This window comes from Micromesistius poutassou (genome assembly GCF_964030765.1).
Source record: "Micromesistius poutassou genome assembly, chromosome: 22".
In the NCBI taxonomy this organism is placed as follows: Eukaryota; Metazoa; Chordata; class Actinopteri; order Gadiformes; family Gadidae; genus Micromesistius; species Micromesistius poutassou.
The window spans coordinates 12,943,816-12,966,450 of record NC_140292.1 but is presented as its reverse complement, the minus strand read 5'-3'; the positions used below and the strand labels follow the sequence as shown (position 1 = coordinate 12,966,450).

At 45.0% G+C, this 22,635-nt stretch overlaps 3 protein-coding genes across 3 annotated transcripts; all 3 read left to right on the top strand.

The window, feature by feature from the left end:
• Window positions 1–6,388: 6,388 nt before the first annotated feature.
• LOC311367951 (ubiquitin carboxyl-terminal hydrolase 37-like) lies at window positions 6,389–9,314 on the top strand (the record flags this gene model as incomplete). The annotated part of the gene is made up of 9 exons (XM_084486821.1): window positions 6,389–6,398; window positions 6,763–6,841; window positions 6,978–7,058; window positions 7,303–7,440; window positions 7,799–7,925; window positions 8,010–8,149; window positions 8,298–8,391; window positions 8,965–9,044; window positions 9,167–9,314. 9 exons carry the CDS (start codon window positions 6,389–6,391, stop codon window positions 9,312–9,314), a joined length of 897 nt encoding a protein of 298 aa, XP_084342947.1.
• Window positions 9,315–9,422: 108 nt separating this feature from the next.
• On the top strand, window positions 9,423–10,957 carry LOC311367950 (ubiquitin carboxyl-terminal hydrolase 29-like; the record flags this gene model as incomplete). The annotated part of the gene is made up of 4 exons (XM_084486820.1): window positions 9,423–9,470; window positions 10,463–10,535; window positions 10,650–10,785; window positions 10,900–10,957. The coding sequence occupies 4 exons, from the start codon at window positions 9,423–9,425 to the stop codon at window positions 10,955–10,957; spliced, it is 315 nt and encodes a 104-aa protein (XP_084342946.1).
• Window positions 10,958–20,654: 9,697 nt separating this feature from the next.
• LOC311367989 (ubiquitin carboxyl-terminal hydrolase 29-like) lies at window positions 20,655–22,286 on the top strand (the record flags this gene model as incomplete). Its single annotated transcript, XM_084486861.1, has 4 exons — window positions 20,655–20,702; window positions 21,735–21,807; window positions 21,922–22,057; window positions 22,172–22,286. 4 exons carry the CDS (start codon window positions 20,655–20,657, stop codon window positions 22,227–22,229), a joined length of 315 nt encoding a protein of 104 aa, XP_084342987.1. The 3' UTR covers window positions 22,230–22,286.
• Window positions 22,287–22,635: the final 349 nt, after the last annotated feature.

The window sequence follows — 22,635 nt, the reverse complement described above, 5'->3', positions numbered from 1 at the left end:
TAACCATAGTTTATAAATGGTAAATAGACCATTTATAAATGGTTAATAGACCATTTATAATGATAGTTAAATATTAATAAATGGTCTATTTACCATTTATGATTGGTCTTGCTGTTTATAAATGATGATTAAACATTAGTAAACTTAGTAAACTATCTGTTTACCTATTATAAATGGTCTATTTAACCATTTATAAATGGTCTATTAACCATTATAATTGGTCTATAAGCTGTTAACCATTTATAAATGGTCTATTAACCATTTATAAATGGTCTATTTACCATTTATAAACTATGGTTATTGTAAAGTGTTACCGAAATATCTACTTACTTCTTTTTAGATGAGTTAACGTCAACAAAAGTCTTTAGAAAGTAAATTCAACTTGAGAACAATTGTTTGAATGTCTTGACTTTGTTACTTTTGTGACATCTTCTTATGCCTTGACACCCCTTGGGGGGTAAAGGCTGTCGACAAAGGACCAGAGAACTCGTCGCTGGCTTTCTTTTCTATCTGTGACCAGGTGCATCCCATCTCGTTGATGTCTGTCTGGAACTCTCTCTGCCACGTGTTTGTAGGCCGACCTCTCTTTCTCTTCCCCTGGGGGTTCCACGTCAGAGCCTGTCTGGGGGTGTTCGACATTGTCCGGTTTCGTTTCTAGCTGGTGTTTGCTTTGTCCTCGTCCACAGGTCTTCATTGGTGATCTTGTCTGGCCAATGGATTTTCAGAATTCTTCTCATGCATCCGTTTATGAATTGTTTGTACTTGTGTGTGAGCTGGTTGTGGAATTTGTTGTTCTCCAGGTCTCGGCTCCATAGAACAGGACTGATTTTACATTTGAGTTGAAGATTATTTATTACTTATTTTTGTTTATTGTTGTACCTCCTTTGAGCTCCATATATTCTTCAGTTGTATGAAGGCTGCCCTTGTCTTTCCTATTCTGGCTCTGATGTCTGCATCTGTCACTCTTTGTTGATGATGCTGCCCAAGTAGGAAAAAGACTCCTTCCAGTTGTGTTTCTTCCAGTGTTATTGGCTACTTGGGCTGATGTTTCTACGAGTAGAGTTGTCTTCTCTTGTATCTGATGGTGGTTGTGCGAAAGTAGTTCCAAGTCATATGCGAAATCCAGGTCTTCTAGTTGTGTCCATAATGTCCACTGGATTCCATTTTTCCTTCCTTCAGTTGCAGTTTTCATTACCCAGTCGATGACTAGGAGAAACAGGAATGGGGATAACAGGCAGCCCCGTCTAACCCTGTCTTGATTGTAAACTGGTTAGTGAGTTGTCCCTCATGTATAACTCTACTATAACTCTTTAATCATGTTAACTACTTTAGTGGGCACTCCATGATTCCTCAATAGTTTCCAGACAGTCTCTCTGTGCATGCTATCAAAAGCTTTTTCGTAGTCAACAAAGTTGATATACAACGGGGAGTTCCACTCTAAGGTTTGTTCAATGATTAAACCAAGGGTGGCAATCTGGGCGACGCATGACCGGTTTTTCCTAAATCCTGCTTGTTGGTCTCTTAGTTGTTGGTCCACTACGTCTTTTATTCTATCCAGTTTTATTCTATTTAGCACCTTCCCTGGTACCAAGAGTAGTGTGATCCCTCTATAGTTGGCACACTTTCCAAGGTCACCTTTCTTGGGGGTCTTATTAATAAAGCTCTCTTTCCAGGCTGGTGGCAGTTTTCACATCTCGCAGAGCTTCATATTTGCTGGAGAGTTTCACACTATAGTCTTCTCGAATTTGTTCTTCCCTTAGCAGGTTCATGTTGTATTTATTTCTGTTTCCCATGTGCGCTGTCCTGTTCTTCTTCAGTTTGAGTTTTAGTCTGGCCATTAGCAGCTGGTGGTCTCATGCAATATCTGCTCCTCGTTTCACTCTCACATCCTGTAGCGTTCTCCTGAAAGTCTTGCAATGTAGCCACATAAATACTGTCAGCTGATCATGTCCTCTCTGTATCTCAAGATTTTTGCAAGCGCTTGCAAGGTTTTAATATATATTTTATATATTATAAGGCATTACTTATTCAAATAATAGTATGATTATGAGTGATTAAATACAGAAGCAATGATTTTAATACATAGTGCAAGACATTTATATTTTTAGAAACAATTTATATTGTTTTCAAGTACAATCTTTGCTATGCAATGAATGTATTTACATTACATGAATATATAAAGTGCAGCTCGTTCAGTTGACCGTTGATTAATGTGTGTCGTTCAGAGGAACAAGGTTGTAGTTTATGTTCAGCTTTCGTCTCTTTAGTCACACAACCGTTTAGTTCACACACACCGACAGCGGAGTCAACCACGCAGGGCGACAGCCAGCTCGTCGGAGCGGTTGGGGTTAGGTGTCTTGCTCAGGGACACCACAACACTTTCTATCAAACTTCTGCTATTACAGTCTGTTGATAGATATATAGTCCTCATCAGAACTAATACATTCACTGTCTGTTGGATCCTTAAGGAATTAAGTGTTTAACCTAGTGTAGATTTAAAACAACCAACACCACACGCCCCATGTAACATCATGCTGAGGATGTTCTACCAGTCGGTGGTAGCCAGTTCCATCTTCTTTGCTGTTGTGTGCTGGGGCAGCAGGCTGAGGGCAGCAGACGCCAACAAGATCAGCAGGATCATCAGGAAGGCTGGCTCCGTCCTGGGGGTCCAGGACTCTTTGGTGGTGGTGTCTGAGAGGAGGATGTTGTGTAAACTGCACAGAATCCTGGACAACAACGCCCACCCTCTCCACCAGGTGCTAACCTCGAGCAGAAGCACCTTCAGCAACAGACTCACCCCCCCCCACAGTCAAAGGTCAGCATACTGTAAATGGAGTTGAGTCATTATGGGTGGTTTTAATGCGTTTTTTCTCCACATTGCTACAGTAAAATATCACCAAAATGATATCAGAAGTAGAGTAAGACATCAGGAACAATATGCAAAAGAAATGAGGATCACATGTATGAAGGAATTGATGTGACGTACGGTCAAAGGTCAGCATACTGTAAATGGAATCTGATTTTTCTCTACATTATGGCAGTGAAATATAACTAATAATACATAATATAATATATAAAATATAACTAATATAACTTGACTCATCTTTGGGGTGATTTTTCTCCACATTTCTCCAGTAAAAACATGTAGGCTTTATGTATCTTTCAGGACCTTCACTTTGCTCAAGGACCATGCCTACCGTAGTTACTCTAGTTCGGGCGCAACGAAAATCAAACAGCGGCTCACTTTAATCACCCTGTGGGGAATCTCACAGTCTCCTCTATCGTGAGCCCTGGTGCTCATACCTCTCAGAGTCTTTTTCTTTATGAACTCATTCAGCGGTGGTGGAGCAAGACCATGGAGACTTTTATATATGAAACAGGCAAACCTAAAAGTTCGGCAAACCGAAACTTAAAAAATAGTATTTTGTAAGGGTCTTGCAGATATGGAAGGAGAAGGGTTTTTTATCCAGAGTTTTTAGGGCTTTTTTATAGAGAGATTCTCAATAGATATAGATATATACTCAATGTATTTATCTAATGTATTCATGGATATAAATAACATATACTCAATGTACATCTGTATTCAAAACGTAAGTTGCTAGACGAAAAGTAGCATACGGTCAAGTGTGTGTATTGAGAAAAATTCAACATTTGTTTGAACATACAATGTAATAAGTTGGATATTAATTGTACGGAGCGGAACACATTTTCAATCATGTGGGACTCACACTGACTGGGATATTAATTAATGGCAATAGCGCCCCCTGTTGGCGCACTAAAGAATCCTAGCAAGCAGTTGTCTTATTCTAGTAGTTGAGCAGATGAGGTGGACCGGGCCCCTGAGGTCAGAGCACGGAGACATCTGGCCCTCAATGTTTCATATCAAACCCTATCTTTCTTTTTCAATCATTTTTTTCAATTTGTTATGATTATGTGGACAGACTTTGACATAGCATGGCCTACCATGCTTGATGGACAGCGATGGTTAGCGATAATAATACAATATGAAGCATAATTATAACGATAGGCTAGCATCCATCCCTTTATTCGATTCATTTTAAATGCCATCTCATTACAGAATAAGGTAATGAGATGGATCTCCACATCGCCGTCTCATCCCGTAACATTTATCATTTAAAACAATCCATCTCGTACCATATAAGGCTTGTTTTGAGAGGTGCTGAGGTCCCCTTGACGACAGCATCAGTGCCTCATTCAACTGAGACTCCACGCGGACACACGCTGCCCCAGGTTGTCTTTGCTGATTGTTGCTAATTGTTGCTAATTATTCGTTGGTTGATCATTATATCTACTTGACTCTACTTGTCGAAGAGGAAAGCAAACATCGGTGGCTGTTGCTCGAGACAGGTAAAATGAAATCTTAATCATAACTCTTGAATGTTACACCTTGGAAGTTTTCCTTGAGGTTGCGATGGAAACCTTTAATCAAATTATGAAACGATACAATTATTGGTCATGCATTTATGTAATAATCCCGATGAGTAACCCGATATTTACGGCCAACACTGAAACCTTATTTTAATCAATTATATTTTAAAAACAAACATCTGGTCGCCAGCTTCTTATTTGTTGTTCTTTGAACACGTGTTAGCGACCTGGACGTTGTGACGGCCGCAGGCTGCAGTGACCCTTTAAGGCCCAGTTGAGATTGCCTAGTGTGAGCACAGGCCAGCGGCACAGTGGGGGGCAATCGGACTTGTACGGTACAGGGCAACTATGGAGTGCGCCCTTAGAAAGGGTCAATGCAGCCTGCGGCCCGTTTTTTAAATGTAATTTATTAAAATAAGGTTTCAGTGTTGGCCGTAAATATCGGGTTACTCATCGGGATTATTACATAAATGCAATCCCAAACTGGAATGAATGGAAGGCCTATCTAATGGCTACTTTCTTGAACTCTGATTATATTTCATTCACAGAGTCAACATGGGCAAGAGGAGAGGAGCAGACATCCGGGACTTTGTTGGTGCTAAAAGAAGAGTAAGATGAGAAATGAGCTCAAGTCTTATAGATGATAAATCAGCTTGTATTTTCTGTGGTTATATATTATGTTATATCGATCTACTTTACTTTTTTGTCATTTATTTTCTATTGGTAATTAGCTTAAACATTCCCACAGCATATTGCATACTGTGTGTGCAATACAATTAATAGTAATTCAAATAGTAATAGTTCAAAAGTTTGAACATGTGTTTAATAACTGCTTGTGTTTTCTTTTATTTATTGATTTTTGAATCAATCATGTATCATAATTATTTTCCCCATCATCATTAAAATATTGTGATATTATAAATAATTCTCATCTTTCTTCAAACAGCGCGCCATGGAGGAAGATGGAGGAGCAGCTGACCACCGCCCGGCCCCTTCTGTGGTTGTATCGCTAACACAGAGGGAACCCTCTTTCTCCCCCACTACATCTCTCCCCTCTTCTCCTGTCTCCCCCACATCTCTCCCCTCTTCTGCTGACTCCCCCACTACATCTCTCCCCTCTTCTCCTTACTCCCCCACTACATCTCTCCCCTCTTCTCCTGACTCCCCCACTACATCTCTCCCCTCTTCTCCTGTCTCCCCCACTACATCTCTCCCCTTCTCCTGTCTCCCCCACTACATCTCTCCCCTCTTCTCCTGTCTCCCCCACTACATCTCTCCCCTCTTCTCCTGTCTCCCCCACTACATCTCTCCCCTTCTCCTGTCTCCCCCACTACATCTCTCCCCTTCTCCTGTCTCCCCCACTACATCTCTCCCCTCTTCTCCTTACTCCCCCACTACATCTCTCCCCTCTTCTGCTGACTCCCCCACTACATCTCTCCCCTCTTCTCCTTACTCCCCCACTACATCTCTCCCCTCTTCTCCTGACTCCCCCACTACATCTCTCCCCTCTTCTCCTGTCTCCCCCACTACATCTCTCCCCTTCTCCTGTCTCCCCCACTACATCTCTCCCCTCTTCTCCTGTCTCCCCCACTACATCTCTCCCCTCTTCTCCTGTCTCCCCCACTACATCTCTCCCCTTCTCCTGTCTCCCCCACTACATCTCTCCCCTCTTCATGTGTCTCCCCCACTACATCTCTCCCCTCTTCTCCTGACTCCCCCACTACATCTCTCCCCTCTTCTCCTGTCTCCCCCACTACATCTCTCCCCTCTTCTCCTGACTCCCCCACTACATCTCTCCCCTCTTCCAGTGTCTGCCCCACTACATCTAGATAGATAGATAGATCCTTTAATAATCCTTTACAGGAAATTACAGTGTCACAACAGCGTGGACAGACATAACAAACACACATTCCCTCATATGCTAAAATACTTAAATACTACAATAATAAATACTAAATACTATAAGGTGCAAAGTTAATTTTGTGCATTGTAAAACCGTATGGCAGCTGGTATACAGGACTTCCTGTACCGCTCCGTTTTGCATATTGGTGCAATTAGTCTCTGGCTGAAGGTGCTGTTCTTGATCACCTTCAGGGCGTGGATCTCTCCCCTCTTCTCCTGTCTCCCCCACTACATCTCTCCCCTCTTCCTGTGTCTCCCCCACTACATCTCTCCCCTCTTCCTGTGTCTCCCCCACTACATCCCTCCCTGTTTCTCATCGCCCCGCCTCTCTCTTCTCGTCCCCATCTTCTCCTGTCTCCACTGCCACATCCTTCCCAGTTCTGTTCCCTGCTCCTGTTCTTCTGTCCTCTGGTATCTCCCCAATAACTGTGTCTCCTTCTCCCTCCCTCCCCTCCTCTCCCTCTCCAACAGGAATCCTGAATCTTCCAGATGTCATCACCCCCAGCAGCAGCGATGTCTCCTCCCCACCAGTCTTCTCATCTCTGCAGCGGTACGTCACCGGGACAGGCTTTAGACATCAAATAGAAACCGATGAATGAGTGAATCCATTTTGCTAACAGGTGACGTTACTTTCCTCCTCATGGCTGTGTTTCCCTCTCTGTCCCCCTGGTCCCTGTGTGGTGCAGTCAGCCTCAGCGGGCCGAGAGCAGCCAGGTGCGGGCCTCCTCTGGAAGGAGAAAGACCCAGAAACGCCAGCAGGCCCGAGGGTAAGATACAGGAAGGACATCTCTGAAGCTGCTTCTTTAGAGAATAAACATGAATACAAGCAGCCTCTGTTTGGGGCCGCTGATGCCTTCACCCCCTTATAGTCCATAGTTGAAGGGGTTCTGGTTATATTTGTAGAGATTTACACTTCCAGCACATTGGTTGTCTCTTCTTTAAAACCTAATATTCCCTACTATATCCTACAGGCTGGTACATTGACTAATGATGTGGATGTGTTTTCTCCAGGCTGCCCAACATTGGCAACAGCTGCTTCCTGAACGCGGCCCTGCAGTGTCTCTACAGCCTGCCCTGCTTCTGCAGGGACATCACGGGGCAGGAGGACCTCTGGAGCCCCCGGGGAAGAACCACACTGAAGCTGCTGAGGTAGAGAACCAGACCCTTAGCCCTCACACTAGAGGACCAGACCCTTAGCCCTCACACTAGAGAACCAGACCCTTAGCCCTCACACTAGAGAACCAGACCCTTAGCCCTCACACTAGAGGACCAGACCCTTAGCCCTCACACTAGAGAACCAGACCCTTAGCCCTCACGCTAGAGGACCAGACCCTTAGCCCTCACACTAGAAGAGATCCAGACCCTTAGCCCTCACACTAGAAGAGATCCAGACCCTTAGCCTTCACACACTACAGTACAGCTTGGACGATTTACTGTCAAATTGAATGCTCCACTGTACAATATTAAGTATACTTAATGCCCTTGGTCTTCGTATGCTGTTCTCCAGGTCCTTGGGGGAGCTCTATAAATCCCAGCAGGGTAAGGGCTCCTACAAAGGCAAGCGCCGTCTCCTGTGGTCCATCAAGAGCAGTCTGGCTGAGTTCAACGAGGAGTACAAGCATTGCTCTGAGCAGGTACAGCCGATGACTCCTTATCTCTTGGCTAATGCAGCGGTTGAGAAGTGAACACATGTCAACTGAAGTTGTGGTTTCTGACAGGATGCTCATGAGTTCCTGCTCCTCCTCTTCATGAAGATGAAGATGGAAGGTGAGACCCTGCAGGAGACCTCGTCACCCAGCTACATCTGCCCCGTCCAGAACTTTGAGTTCAGACTGCAGTGTGTCCGCACCTGCCTCAGGTAACGCTCGACTCACATAGTACCACTATAGTGCCTCCATCGTTCAATGATGGAAATCAGAGTCAATCACTGCTCCACTTTTGGCATCATGATGTGGTCTGCTGTGTTGTAACGGTTTAAGATGTTCTGATCTCTGCCCGTCTTAAAGCTGTGGAGACGAGGTCTTCCAGGAGGAGGAGCAGAACCACCTGTCCCTGGACCTCCAGCCGTCGTTGACAGCCGGCCTCCAACTCTACTTCAAAGTCAGTACACCGTTGTGTTTAGGGCTGGAAATCTGAGCCTTCACGACGATTCGCTACAATATCGATGTGTCCACGTTACTTTAAAAAAGTAATGAGTTATAGTTACTCACTACTTGTTCCAAAAAGTAACAGAGTTAGTAACTGAATTACTCTATAATAAAAGTAACTAGTTACCAGGGAAAGTAATTATTTGCGTTACTGTAAAAAAAAAAGTATCTTTATAGATGCGTGTGTCGTTGTGAGATGCTTCATTAGATGCGTCAACAAAGTCTTCGCTCCGGGACATAATGTACACTTTACATGCATGTTCTTGCCTTTGACCTCAATGAATTAGTGCTTATATCTCCACCTTGAAAATGCCAACTTTTCATCGGATTGCTCCGGACTTGCCATTTGCTACTGCTTCATCGAATCTGTTTGGTGTTTGTGTGTGCGTGTGGCACGCGTATCCTGGCTTGTGTGTAAAAACACTGGCTCCGATTGGCTACCATGAAACATGACTCTGCCTTAGCCAATAATAATCGCTCATCCATTACGCTGGGCCACTGATACTCACGCAGCACTTTCCCTCAGCCTTCAGAGTTGGAGTGCACCTGCCGGCAGTGCTCCGGACGCCAGGCATCAGTGGTTCGGCATTTCCTCACTCTGCCAAGGTGAGCCCTGAACCGGAGTCTGTTGTCTCCCATGTTGCCTTGAAGCAGCCTTTTCATACGTGCGGGCGCGTGTGTGCATGCAGCCATCTGACGATGAACCGTGTGTGTGTGTGTGTCCGCAGAGTGTTACTGCTCCACGTGAAGCGCTTCCACCATGACGGGGCGCGGTTGAGGAAGGTGACGGATGCCGTCAGCGTTCCTCCGTGGCTGTCTCTGGCCTCCCTCGTCGGAGAGCAGGGTGCTGCAGCTGGGATGGACCCATTGAGGTAAGAGATGAGGAAAGCCTTAAACACTAAACACTGAATCATTTTAGTGTTTCACTTATGATCCTCAATATCCAATTAATCATGATGAATGGAATGTGTTGTAGAGCAAGTGATGGAGAGTGGGACATCGCACCTGGAGCCAAACCAAGTGCAAACACGGGTAAGAAAAGAGAGATTGAGATCTCATGCCTCACCGCTTGGGTTTGTCAGTTGTGTACAAAACATGATTGTTGGTATGTTTCTCAGCAGCAGTGGATCATCTTGACAGTGCAGGAGACAGGGACAGAGATCTTCAGGAAGGGCATGTGGTGAGAGGGGGCAGAGGGAGAGCTGTAGTACAAAGTGGGACAGAACATGGACAGATTCAAGTGAGGATGTAACAGAGAAGCTTGAAGTGTTTTTACACTGGTCTGCGAGTTGACAGTGACCGAGGTAATATACAGTCTTGATTTCACACCCCAATGTCACCTCTGGAACCCTACACATATTGGGGGTTCCAGTTTCATGTAAATGCAATTAGACGACATTGCAGTATTAGGGGCAGGACCAGGGTAGAGGTGTTGCTGCGTTGTCTCTACAACAGAGACAACGCAGCGAAATCAACATGAGTAGTTCTACCTGGAGAGACGGTGAAATCGGCAAACTGCTGACCATCATGGGAGGGAAGGTGGTCGCAATTAACGAAGACTGAGAAAGATGGTACGATCTACGAAAGAAGCAAAGGAACTTTCCTTACCAGGCTTTTGTCAGGATAACAAACATGTGGTCAGCAAAATAGAGAATGTGTTGGCGTTTTTGCACTAGTAAATAGTTAATGGTGTTTGTAGCCTACACTCGATGTATTCTACTCATTCTTGCATGCGAGTGGCTTGAATAACAAAAGAAAAAGAAACATTGGGAGTATGCAAATTATTGGAAAGAGGTCTCCGTGCGTAGTCCCGCCTGCTCCAATGAACCCAGGAAGCCGGCTCCTTGACCAAGGGGGAATACACCCCTTCGGTTTCACACAGGCAAGACAGTGAAATTGTAACATCTGCCAAGCAGCGACCGTACCTGCTTGGCAGTGTAAAAATGCCCTCTGTTTCATCATGTGTTCAGGTAGAGTAGGGTAAGTGTTAGGTTCTCTGACAAATGAATCCTGTTTCTCTACAGAAGGACCACAGCAACCAGAGCGCCTACCGTCTGTCAGGGATGGTCTCTCACCTCGGGGAGAGCATCGACACCGGTAACTGAAGCTTTCATAGTGAAGAATGTACATCTGTACCTGGCACATGCGTTAGACACTAGACCCGTCCCGCGCTGGGAGACAGTGAGGTAATGGATGTCTTGTGTCCCCCAGGTCACTACATCAGTGACGTCGCTGCAGAGGACGGCGCCGGATGGTTCACCCTCAACGACGCCTGCGTGACGCCTGCGGATACGCTGGTCCTGAGGACCAGAGAGAAGACTGCCTACATTTTGTTTTACGTCCTCAGGTGATACTTTAAACGTTACTCTCTACAACAGCCAATGCAACTTTTTAAACTCAAAGTGTGTTTTACTCACTGAACTTACTGAAAGACTGACTCCTTATTGTCTTATTCCACCAGCGGAGCAGGAGAGGGAGACCAGGAGCCGTCTGGAGCCCAGAGAGACGGAGACCTGTGAGGCCCAGGAGAGCGTCTGATTGGTGGAGCCTCTACAGCCCCCTCTAGGGGCCCTCAGCCCCCCTCTACAGCCCCCTCTAGGGGCCCTCAGCCCCCCTCTACGGCCCCCTCTAGGGGCCCTAAGCCCTCCTCTACGGCCCCCTCTAGGGGCCCTCAGCCCCCCTCTACGGCCCCCTCTAGGGGCCCTCAGCCCCCCTCTACGGCCCCCTCTAGGGGCCCTCAGCCCCCCTCTACAGCCCCCTCTAGGGGCCCTCAGCCCCCCCTCTACAGCCCCCTCTAGGGGCCCTCAGCCCCCCTCTACGGCCCCCTCTAGGGGCCCGCAGCCCCCCTCGGTGGACGCTAAGGCTGATCATAATGAGGATCACATTATTATTTTGTATAATAATAATAATAATGAGGAGCACATTATTACTATGTATAATATTATATTATACATAGTATTATTAATATATAGATTATCAGGGATGGGCATCTTAAGATATTTTCTTGATCAATCATCGATAAAAATTACCAATCAATTATCGATTGAATCGTTATCTTTCTATAGGCTATTTAAAAAATTCCCGGTGGTAGACAATTCTAAATACTGCATGTTTTTCTCAATGATGCCTATGCAGTGCTTGTAAATGACGAACAATGTGCTCTTAAACACAGGAAACAATTCAAAAAGACAAAATCTATATTATAGAATAAGAACTTATCGCCAACAATAATCATACAAACCAATTTAAGGGAACAACTACTAAACAATAACAAATGTAGGCCTAAGCGGTACTCGTAAAAGCCAAACAATGAACCTTTGGTGCTCTTAAATGTTTGGAAACAATTCAAAAAGACAATATCTTTATTCTTATTCAAATAATAACCGCAACACAACCTCCTTTTGACTGATAAAAATATCACATGATCTACAAAATTCTTATCGATCAATTATCGATTAATCATGCCCATCCCTAATTATTATTATGTATGTATGTATAATAATAATAATAATAATAATAATATTGAGGATCACATTATTATAATGTATAATAATACTGAGGATCATATTATGTATAATATGATAACTGTGAATAATATATAAACTGTATATATATAATAATATAATAGCACTGTATATAATGCAACTAAAAATAAGATAACCTGTGGAACTAATATATGATAATTTGGCTCTGGTTTATATTCTTCTAAATTAATGTGTTTGATGTATAAATAATATAATAACAATTAAAACGTTCATGATAGTAATACTAATATAATTTCAATAATATAATGAATAATAATAATCACCAGAGTAAATCATAATAACATAGGTCATTAATAAATGTGTTTACTTGTCATCTCGTGTGTTTGGTCCGTTTCTTCAGTCTCCAGCCTCACCCTTTAATCACATCAACCACACAACACAGGTTTACATCGACCACATCTCTGCATCGTTTGAGCAGTAGATTTGAGGAACATCCAAACAACAATCAAAGATCAAAATACATCATTTCCTCGGATTAGTTACCAGGACTTAAAATGGCTCTCCCATGAAAAGGCGGTATGGACGTTGAAAACATGTCCTACCAGCCGATTGATTTGACTTTATAGATAGTAGCCGACCAGCAGAGGCCGCCGTGTTGTTTGTGTGGGCCGTCAGAAGCTGTGAGTGGCAGTAGATGGATCTGGTTCGAGTTGACGGTGGAGAGTTACGGGTTTGACCGCCGCTCCAGGGTCGAAGGTTGTGGAAACACGAGTTACGGGTCGCCTGGAGCGCACCGTGATATCGGACCAACACACAACAACCACAGTCATCGTAGCTAACAAGCTTCATGGAGACTTTTCTGTGTTTATTAGTGAACTGCTTACAATTAATATGCTAAACAGTCTGACGACTTGTGTTTAATAATCTTTTTAGGTGAACCGACTGTACCTGATTCCGTATCTTCAAATGTAAAACGGTTGGCTTAAATCAAGCGATCTGATTGGTTCCCAACTGTTGTATAATGAGTTCAGTATCACTCCGCGCCTAACTTGAACTGTTGTTTATTTATATATAAAAGCAATAGCATGGTTCACTGAAGCCTAAAAAACATGTTGATTGATGGAGAGGGTGGAAATGTTGTAAAGCAATAGGCACACAGTGCCAGAGTGAACAGAGTGAACTCGACAGTAGGCTAAATTGCCGGTGAACCGAGCTACCGTCTCTAGCCTTCTCTCTGAAGGACGCTACAGTGTGTTGCATAGCAACCGCCGTACACTTTGCCGGCAGCCAGGAGGGACTACTTTTTTGTATTGTTAAAAAAAATGCTTTTCCGACTTTCTAGCTTTTTCAAAATTGAGGGTGTCTATGACTTTCATTTCGCCATACTTACGTAACTGTTTTATAAAAGCAATAGATCACTTCAGTCAGTGGTATACGTTCATTATACCACAGTTAAGGGGGTCGCCGGACAACGCCCCTTAACTGTGGTATAATGACCGTATACCGCAGCCTGTCGTGATCTATTGCTTAAATATACCATATTCCCAGTGCATCAAAATCAGCTATTTTCTGTCTGAATTACTGCGTTGAACAGACAACTGCCGACTCTTGTCGCCTACCTGTGGCGGTGAGGGTCTGGGGGTCATGGGGGTCGCAGATGTGGCTAGCCGCCAGAGCCAGAACGGTGCTGCCACCATGAGGTGAAATTGAGAAATTGCAACTTCAACTTTTACGAATGAAAAATTTCGTTTGGAAGTTGGAGAAATGAATAAAACATTTAACATTTACGTAAGTTAGCCGCGGCCCACATAAGATCTAACCCCTTGGACATGCCTGGCCTAACAGAATGAATCCGTATAGCCAGCAGAACAGAAACAACATCCTTAGAGCGGACTATGGACCTTTGAGGCATAGGACAGAAGAAGAGTATGTTTTTATTACATGTAATGAGATACAACTGCCTAAAGTGAAATCAGAACAGTAATCTTTCATTATACCATATCACAAAAATGACTAATGAAAACATGACAAATCAAACGATTTTCCCAATATAAACAATTTATTTGTACAAACATTCAGTAAAAAGCATCCCCATGTGTACTGGGACAGTAAACAGTTCTCTACATACAGGCATCTGGCCTGGCCATGGTCAACATCACTGGTGCATCACTGGTGATGACATCGCATGTCCCTTTATGACCAGTGGCGGAACTAGAGTTTTACACATGGGGTGGCCAGGGGGTGGCCAAGGCTACTTCAGGGGGTCTGTAGACCATGACAGAAAATGTGTGTGTAACCCTATGGCATCTAAGGAGCCTGAATGAATCCTATGATTGCAGAGGTAGAACACAGTTCTACAATGTGGCAGATCGTGTGGTCCACTAGGGTTACTTCACTACAATGATTTAACATACTATGAATAGCCAGTATCTCTGCCTCGGAACTGCAGCTCAATTTCTTTCTCACACACGCACGCACGCACGGCCAATGCAAGTGCCATGACATTTTAAACACACACCTGGAGGTATGGTATTAATGTATAAGTTATTTATTAAAGATTGATGAGGGTTACCCCCCAAGCCAGAACCTTGAACCTAACCCACCACAACCCCTATGGTAATGCTATTAATGTTTATTACTGCATTAACTAATGCTAGTTAATGGTTAATTTATTTACCACTTATTGTAAAGTGTTACCCATTCATGTACTCTACTTCGATGGTTACGACATTAAGGCTATTAATCAAAATCTCAACGGGAAAAACAAATGGCATTTTTACTTCCAGCACCACACTGTTGCGCTCTATACAGATATATATGTATTCAATGTATATCTAATGTATTCATGGTGGACCATCAGTGGCTCTTTAATATAGATAGATAATGGTGGACTGTAACCATCAGTGGCTCTTTAATATAATAATAATAATAATAAATGCTTCATTTTTGAATAGGGACAGTGCACATTAATGAACATTGATGTTTAAACATCTCTGTAAACATGCCGGATTACAGCAAAGTTGCTCATTTGCATCCGTAGTCCCTAATAAAATAAATAAAAAAAGTACAAACAGAAGAGACAGCAAATAAATAGATAAAATACAAATAGAAGAGACAGCAAATAAATAGATAAAATACAAAATAGAGGAGACAACACACACAGCACAATACATTACACAATCATAAAGATACCAGATCCAGACAGGATATAACAATGCATTAAAAAGTAATGTTCAATTAGTGTCCAGTCCAGCTAGTGGTCACACTTTTGATTGGATTTGAGCCATTGTTTTAGTTGTCCTTTAAAAGAAGCATATGTGGGGCATTCCCTTATTGTGGAGGGACTGTTCCACATGGATATAAATAAGATATACTCAATGTACATCTGTATTCAAAACGTAAGTTGCTAGATGAAAAGTAGCATACGGTCAAGTGTGTGTATTGAGCGAAATTTGTTTGAACATACAATGTAATAAGTTGGATTTAATTGTACAGAGCGGAACACATTTTCAATCATGTGGGACTCACACTGACTGGGATATTATTTAACGGCAATAGCGCCCCCTGTTGGCCCACTAAAGAATCCTAGCAAGCAGGGGTCTTATTCTAGTCGTTGAGCAGATGAGGTGGACCGGGCCCCTGAGGTCAGAGCACGGAGACATCTGGCCCTCAATGTTTCATATCAAACCCTATCTTTCTTTTTCAATCATTTTCAATTTGTTATGATTATGTGGACAGACTTTGACATAGCATGGCCTACCATGCTTGATGGACAGCGATGGTTAGCGATAATAATACAATATGAAGCATAATTATAACGATAGGCTAGCATCCATCCCTTTATTCGATTCATTTTAAATGCCATCTCATTACCAAATAAGGTAATGAGATGGATCTCCACATCACCGTCTCATCCCGTAACATTTATCATTTAAAACAATCCACCTCGTACCATATAAGGCTTGTTTTGAGAGGTGCTGAGGTCCCCTTGACGACAGCATCAGTGCCTCATTCAACTGAGACTCCACGCGGACACACGCTGCCCCAGGTTGTCTTTGCTGATTGTTGCTAATTGTTGCTAATTATTCGTTGGTTGATCATTATATCTACTTGACTCTACTTGTCGAAGAGGAAAGCAAACATCGGTGGCTGTTGCTCGAGACAGGTAAAATGAAATCTTAATCATAACTCTTGAATGTTACACCTTGGAAGTTTTCCTTGAGGTTGCGATGGAAACCTTTAATCAAATTATGAAACGATACAATTATTGGTCATGCATATGTAATAATCCCGATGAGTAACCCGATATTTACGGCCAACACTGAAACCTTATTTTAATCAATTATATTTTAAAAACAAACATCTGGTCGCCAGCTTCTTATTTGTTGTTCTTTGAACACGTGTTAGCGACCTGGACGTTGTGACGGCCGCAGGCTGCAGTGACCCTTTAAGGCCCAGTTGAGATTGCCTAGTGTGAGCACAGGCCAGCGGCACAGTGGGGGGCAATCGGACTTGTACGGTACAGGGCAACTATGGAGTGCGCCCTTAGAAAGGGTCAATGCAGCCTGCGGCCCGTTTTTTTTAAATGTAATTTATTAAAATAAGGTTTCAGTGTTGGCCGTAAATATCGGGTTACTCATCGGGATTATTAGATAAATGCAATCCCAAACTGGAATGAATGGAAGGCCTATCTAATGGCTACTTTATTGAACTCTGATTATATTTCATTCACAGAGTCAACATGGGCAAGAGGAGAGGAGCAGACATCCGGGACTTTGTTGGTGCTAAAAGAAGAGTAAGATGAGAAATGAGCTCAAGTCTTATAGATGATGAATCAGCTTGTATTTTCTGTGGTTATATATTGTGTTATATCGATCTACTTTACTTTTTCGTCATTTATTTTCTATTGGTAATTAGCTTAAACATTCCCACAGCATATTGTATACTGTGTGTGCAATACAATTAATAGTAATTCAAATAGTAATAGTTCAAAAGTTTGAACATGTGTTTAATAACTGCTTGTGTTTTCTTTTATTTATTGATTTTTGAATCAATCATGTATCATAATTATTTTCCCCATCATCATTAAAATATTGTGATATTATAAATAATTCTCATCTTTCTTCAAACAGCGCGCCATGGAGGAAGATGGAGGAGCAGCTGACCACCGCCCGGCCCCTTCTGTGGTTGTATCGCTAACACAGAGGGAACCCTCTTTCTCCCCCACTACATCTCTCCCCTCTTCTCCTGTCTCCCCCACATCTCTCCCCTCTTCTGCTGACTCCCCCACTACATCTCTCCCCTCTTCTCCTGTCTCCCCCACTACATCTCTCCCCTCTTCTCCTGACTCCCCCACTACATCTCTCCCCTCTTCTCCTGTCTCCCCCACTACATCTCTCCCCTTCTCCTGTCTCCCCCACTACATCTCTCCCCTCTTCTCCTGTCTCCCCCACTACATCTCTCCCCTCTTCTCCTGTCTCCCCCACTACATCTCTCCCCTTCTCCTGTCTCCCCCACTACATCTCTCCCCTTCTCCTGTCTCCCCCACTACATCTCTCCCCTCTTCTCCTTACTCCCCCACTACATCTCTCCCCTCTTCTCCTTACTCCCCCACTACATCTCTCCCCTCTTCATGTGTCTCCCCCACTACATCTCTCCCCTCTTCTCCTGACTCCCCCACTACATCTCTCCCCTCTTCTCCTGTCTCCCCCACTACATCTCTCCCCTCTTCTCCTGTCTCCCACACTACATCTCTCCCCTCTTCTCCTTACTCCCCCACTACATCTCTCCCCTCTTCTCCTGTCTCCCCCACTACATCTCTCCCCTCTTCCAGTGTCTGCCCCACTACATCTCTCCCCTCTTCTCCTGTCTCCCCCACTACATCTCTCCCCTCTTCCTGTGTCTCCCCCACTACATCTCTCCCCTCTTCCTGTGTCTCCCCCACTACATCCCTCCCTGTTTCTCATCGCCCCGCCTCTCTCTTCTCGTCCCCATCTTCTCCTGTCTCCACTGCCACATCCTTCCCAGTTCTGTTCCCTGCTCCTGTTCTTCTGTCCTCTGGTATCTCCCCAATAACTGTGTCTCCTTCTCCCTCCCTCCCCTCCTCTCCCTCTCCAACAGGAATCCTGAATCTTCCAGATGTCATCACCCCCAGCAGCAGCGATGTCTCCTCCCCACCAGTCTTCTCATCTCTGCAGCGGTACGTCACCGGGACAGGCTTTAGACATCAAATAGAAACCGATGAATGAGTGAATCCATTTTGCTAACAGGTGACGTTACTTTCCTCCTCATGGCTGTGTTTCCCTCTCTGTCCCCCTGGTCCCTGTGTGGTGCAGTCAGCCTCAGCGGGCCGAGAGCAGCCAGGTGCGGGCCTCCTCTGGAAGGAGAAAGACCCAGCAACGCCAGCAGGCCCGAGGGTAAGATACAGGAAGGACATCTCTGAAGCTGCTTCTTTAGAGAATAAACATGAATACAAGCAGCCTCTGTTTGGGGCCGCTGATGCCTTCACCCCCTTATAGTCCATAGTTGAAGGGGTTCTGGTTATATTTGTAGAGATTTACACTTCCAGCACATTGGTTGTCTCTTCTTTAAAACCTAATATTCCCTACTATATCCTACAGGCTGGTACATTGACTAATGATGTGGATGTGTTTTCTCCAGGCTGCCCAACATTGGCAACAGCTGCTTCCTGAACGCGGCCCTGCAGTGTCTCTACAGCCTGCCCTGCTTCTGCAGGGACATCACGGGGCAGGAGGACCTCTGGAGCCCCCGGGGAAGAACCACACTGAAGCTGCTGAGGTAGAGAACCAGACCCTTAGCCCTCACACTAGAGGACCAGACCCTTAGCCCTCACACTAGAGATCCAGACCCTTAACCCTCACACTAGAAGAGATCCAGACCCTTAGCCCTCACACTAGAGAACCAGACCCTTAGCCCTCACACTAGAGAACCAGACCCTTAGCCCTCACACTAGAGAACCAGACCCTTAGCCCTCACACTAGAAGAGAACCAGACCCTTAGCCCTCACACTAGAGGACCAGACCCTTAGCCCTCACACTAGAAGAGATCCAGACCCTTAGCCCTCACACTAGAAGAGATCAAGACCCTTAGCCCTCACACTAGAAGAGATCCAGACCCTTAGCCCTCACACACTACAGTACAGCTTGGACGATTTACTGTCAAATTGAATGCTCCACTGTACAATATTAAGTATACTTAATGCCCTTGGTCTTCGTATGCTGTTCTCCAGGTCCTTGGGGGAGCTCTATAAATCCCAGCAGGGTAAGGGCTCCTACAAAGGCAAGCGCCGTCTCCTGTGGTCCATCAAGAGCAGTCTGGCTGAGTTCAACGAGGAGTACAAGCATTGCTCTGAGCAGGTACAGCCGATGACTCCTTATCTCTTGGCTAATGCAGCGGTTGAGAAGTGAACACATGTCAACTGAAGTTGTGGTTTCTGACAGGATGCTCATGAGTTCCTGCTCCTCCTCTTCATGAAGATGAAGATGGAAGGTGAGACCCTGCAGGAGACCTCCACGTCACCCAGCTACATCTGCCCCGTCCAGAACTTTGAGTTCAGACTGCAGTGTGTCCGCACCTGCCTCAGGTAACGCTCGACTCACATAGTACCACTCTAGTGCCTCCGTCGTTCAATGATGGAAATCAGAGTCAATCACTGCTCCACTTTTGGCATCATGATGTGGTCTGCTGTGTAACGGTTTAAGATGTTCTGATCTCTGCCCGTCTTAAAGCTGTGGAGACAAGGTCTTCCAGGAGGAGGAGCAGAACCACCTGTCCCTGGACCTCCAGCCGTCGTTGACAGCCGGCCTCCAACTCTACTTCAAAGTCAGTACACCGTTGTGTTTAGGGCTGGAAATCTGAGCCTAAAAATAAAATCTGAGCCTGTAAAAAAAAAAGAAGTAGCTTTATAGATGCGTGTGTCGTTGTGAGATGCTTCATTAGATGCGTCAACAAAGTCTTCGCTCCGGGACATAATGTACACTTTACATGCATGTTCTTGCCTTTGACCTCAATGAATTAGTGCTTATATCTCCACCTTGAAAATGCCAACTTTTCATCGGATTGCTCCGGACTTGCCATTTGCTACTGCTTCATCGAATCTGTTTGGTGTGTGTGTGCGTGTGGCACGCGTATCCTGGCTTGTGTGTAAAAACACTGGCTCCGATTGGCTACCATGAAACATGACTGCCTTAGCCAATAATAATCGCTTATCCATTACGCTGGGCCACTGATACTCACGCAGCACTTTCCCTCAGCCTTCAGAGTTGGAGTGCACCTGCCGGCAGTGCTCCGGACGCCAGGCATCAGTGGTTCGGCATTTCCTCACTCTGCCAAGGTGAGCCCTGAACCGGAGTCTGTTGTCTCCCATGTTGCCTTGAAGCAGCCTTTTCATACGTGCGGGCGCGTGTGTGCATGCAGCCATCTGACGATGAACCGTGTGTGTGTGTGTGTCCACAGAGTGTTACTGCTCCACGTGAAGCGCTTCCACCATGACGGGGCGCGGTTGAGGAAGGTGACGGATGACGTCAGCGTTCCTCCGTGGCTGTCTCTGGCCTCCCTCGTCGGAGAGCAGGGTGCTGCAGCTGGGATGGACCCATTGAGGTAAGAGATGAGGAAAGCCTTAAACACTAAACACTAAATCATTTTAGTGTTTCACTTATGATCCTCAATATCCAATTAATCATGATGAATGGAATGTGTTGTAGAGCAAGTGATGGAGAGTGGGACATCGCACCTGGAGCCAAACCAAGTGCAAACACGGGTAAGAAAAGAGAGATTGAGATCTCATGCCTTACCGCTTGGGTTTGTCAGTTGTGTACAAAACATGATTGTTGGTATGTTTCTCAGCAGCAGTGGATCATCTTGACAGTGCAGGAGACAGGGACAGAGATCTTCAGGAAGGGCATGTGGTGAGAGGGGGCAGAGGGAGAGCTGTAGTACAAAGTGGGACAGAACATGGACAGATTCAAGTGAGGATGTAACAGAGAAGCTTGAAGCGTTTTTACACTGCCAAATATGCCTGTCCTAATTGAAACCTTTTCCCGGCATGGTCTGTGAGTTGACAGTGACCGAGGTAATATACAGTCTTGATTTCACACCCCAATGTCACCTCTGGAACCCTACACATATTGGGGGTTCCAGTTTCATGTAAATGCAATTAGACGACATTGCAGTATTAGGGGCAGGACCAGGGTAGAGGTGTTGCTGCGTTGTCTCTACAACAGAGACAACGCAGCGAAATCAACATGAGTAGTTCTACCTGGAGAGACGGTGAAATCGGCGAGCTGCTGAGCATCATGGGAGGGAAGGTGGTCGCAATTAACGAAGACTGAGAAAGATGGTACGATCTACGAAAGAAGCAAAGGAACTTTCCTTACCAGGCTTTCGTCAGGATAACAAACATGTGGTCAGCAAAATAGAGAATGTGTTGGCGTTTTTGCACTAGTAAATAGTTAATGGTGTTTGTAGCCTACACTCGATGTATTCTTCTCATTCTTGCATGCGAGTGGCTTGAATAACAAAAGAAAAATAAACATTGGGAGTATGCAAATTATTGGAAAGAGGTCTCCGTGCGTAGTCCCGCCTGCTCCAATGAACCCAGGAAGCCGGCTCCTTGACCAAGGGGGAATACACCCCTTCGGTTTCACACAGGCAAGACAGTGAAATTGTAACATCTGCCAAGCAGCGACCGCACCTGCTTGGCAGTGTAAAAATGCCCTCTGTTTCATCATGTGTTTAGGTAGAGTAGGGTAAGTGTTAGGTTCTCTGACAAATGAATCCTGTTTCTCTACAGAAGGACCACAGCAACCAGAGCGCCTACCGTGTGTCAGGGATGGTCTCTCACCTCGGGGAGAGCATCGACACCGGTAACTGAAGCTTTCATAGTGAAGAATGTACATCTGTACCTGGCACATGCGTTAGACACTAGACCCGTCCCGCGCTGGGAGACAGTGAGGTAATGGATGTCTTGTGTCCCCCAGGTCACTACATCAGTGACGTCGCTGCAGAGGACGGCGCCGGATGGTTCACCCTCAACGACGCCTGCGTGACGCCTGCGGAGACGCTGGTCCTGAGGACCAGAGAGAAGACTGCCTACATTTTGTTTTACGTCCTCAGGTGATACTTTAAACGTTACTCTCTACAACAGCCAATGCAACTTTTTAAACTCAAAGTGTGTTTTACTCACTGAACTTACTGAAAGACTGACTCCTTATTGTCTTATTCCACCAGCGGAGCAGGAGAGGGAGACCAGGAGCCGTCTGGAGCCCAGAGAGACGGAGACCTGTGAGGCCCAGGAGAGCGTCTGATTGGTGGAGCCTCTACAGCCCCCTCTAGGGGCCCTCAGCCCCCCTCTACAGCCCCCTCTAGGGGCCCTAAGCCCTCCTCTACGGCCCCCTCTAGGGGCCCTCAGCCCCCCTCTACGGCCCCCTCTAGGGGCCCTCAGCCCCCCTCTACGGCCCCCTCTAGGGGCCCGCAGCCCCCCTCGGTGGACGCTAAGGCTGATCATAATGAGGATCACATTATTATTTTGTATAATAATAATAATAATGAGGAGCACATTATTACTATGTATAATATTATATTATACATAGTATTATTAATATATATATTATCAGGGATGGGCATCTTAAGATATTTTCTTGATCAATCATCGATAAAAATTACCAATCAATTATCGATTGAATCGTTATCTT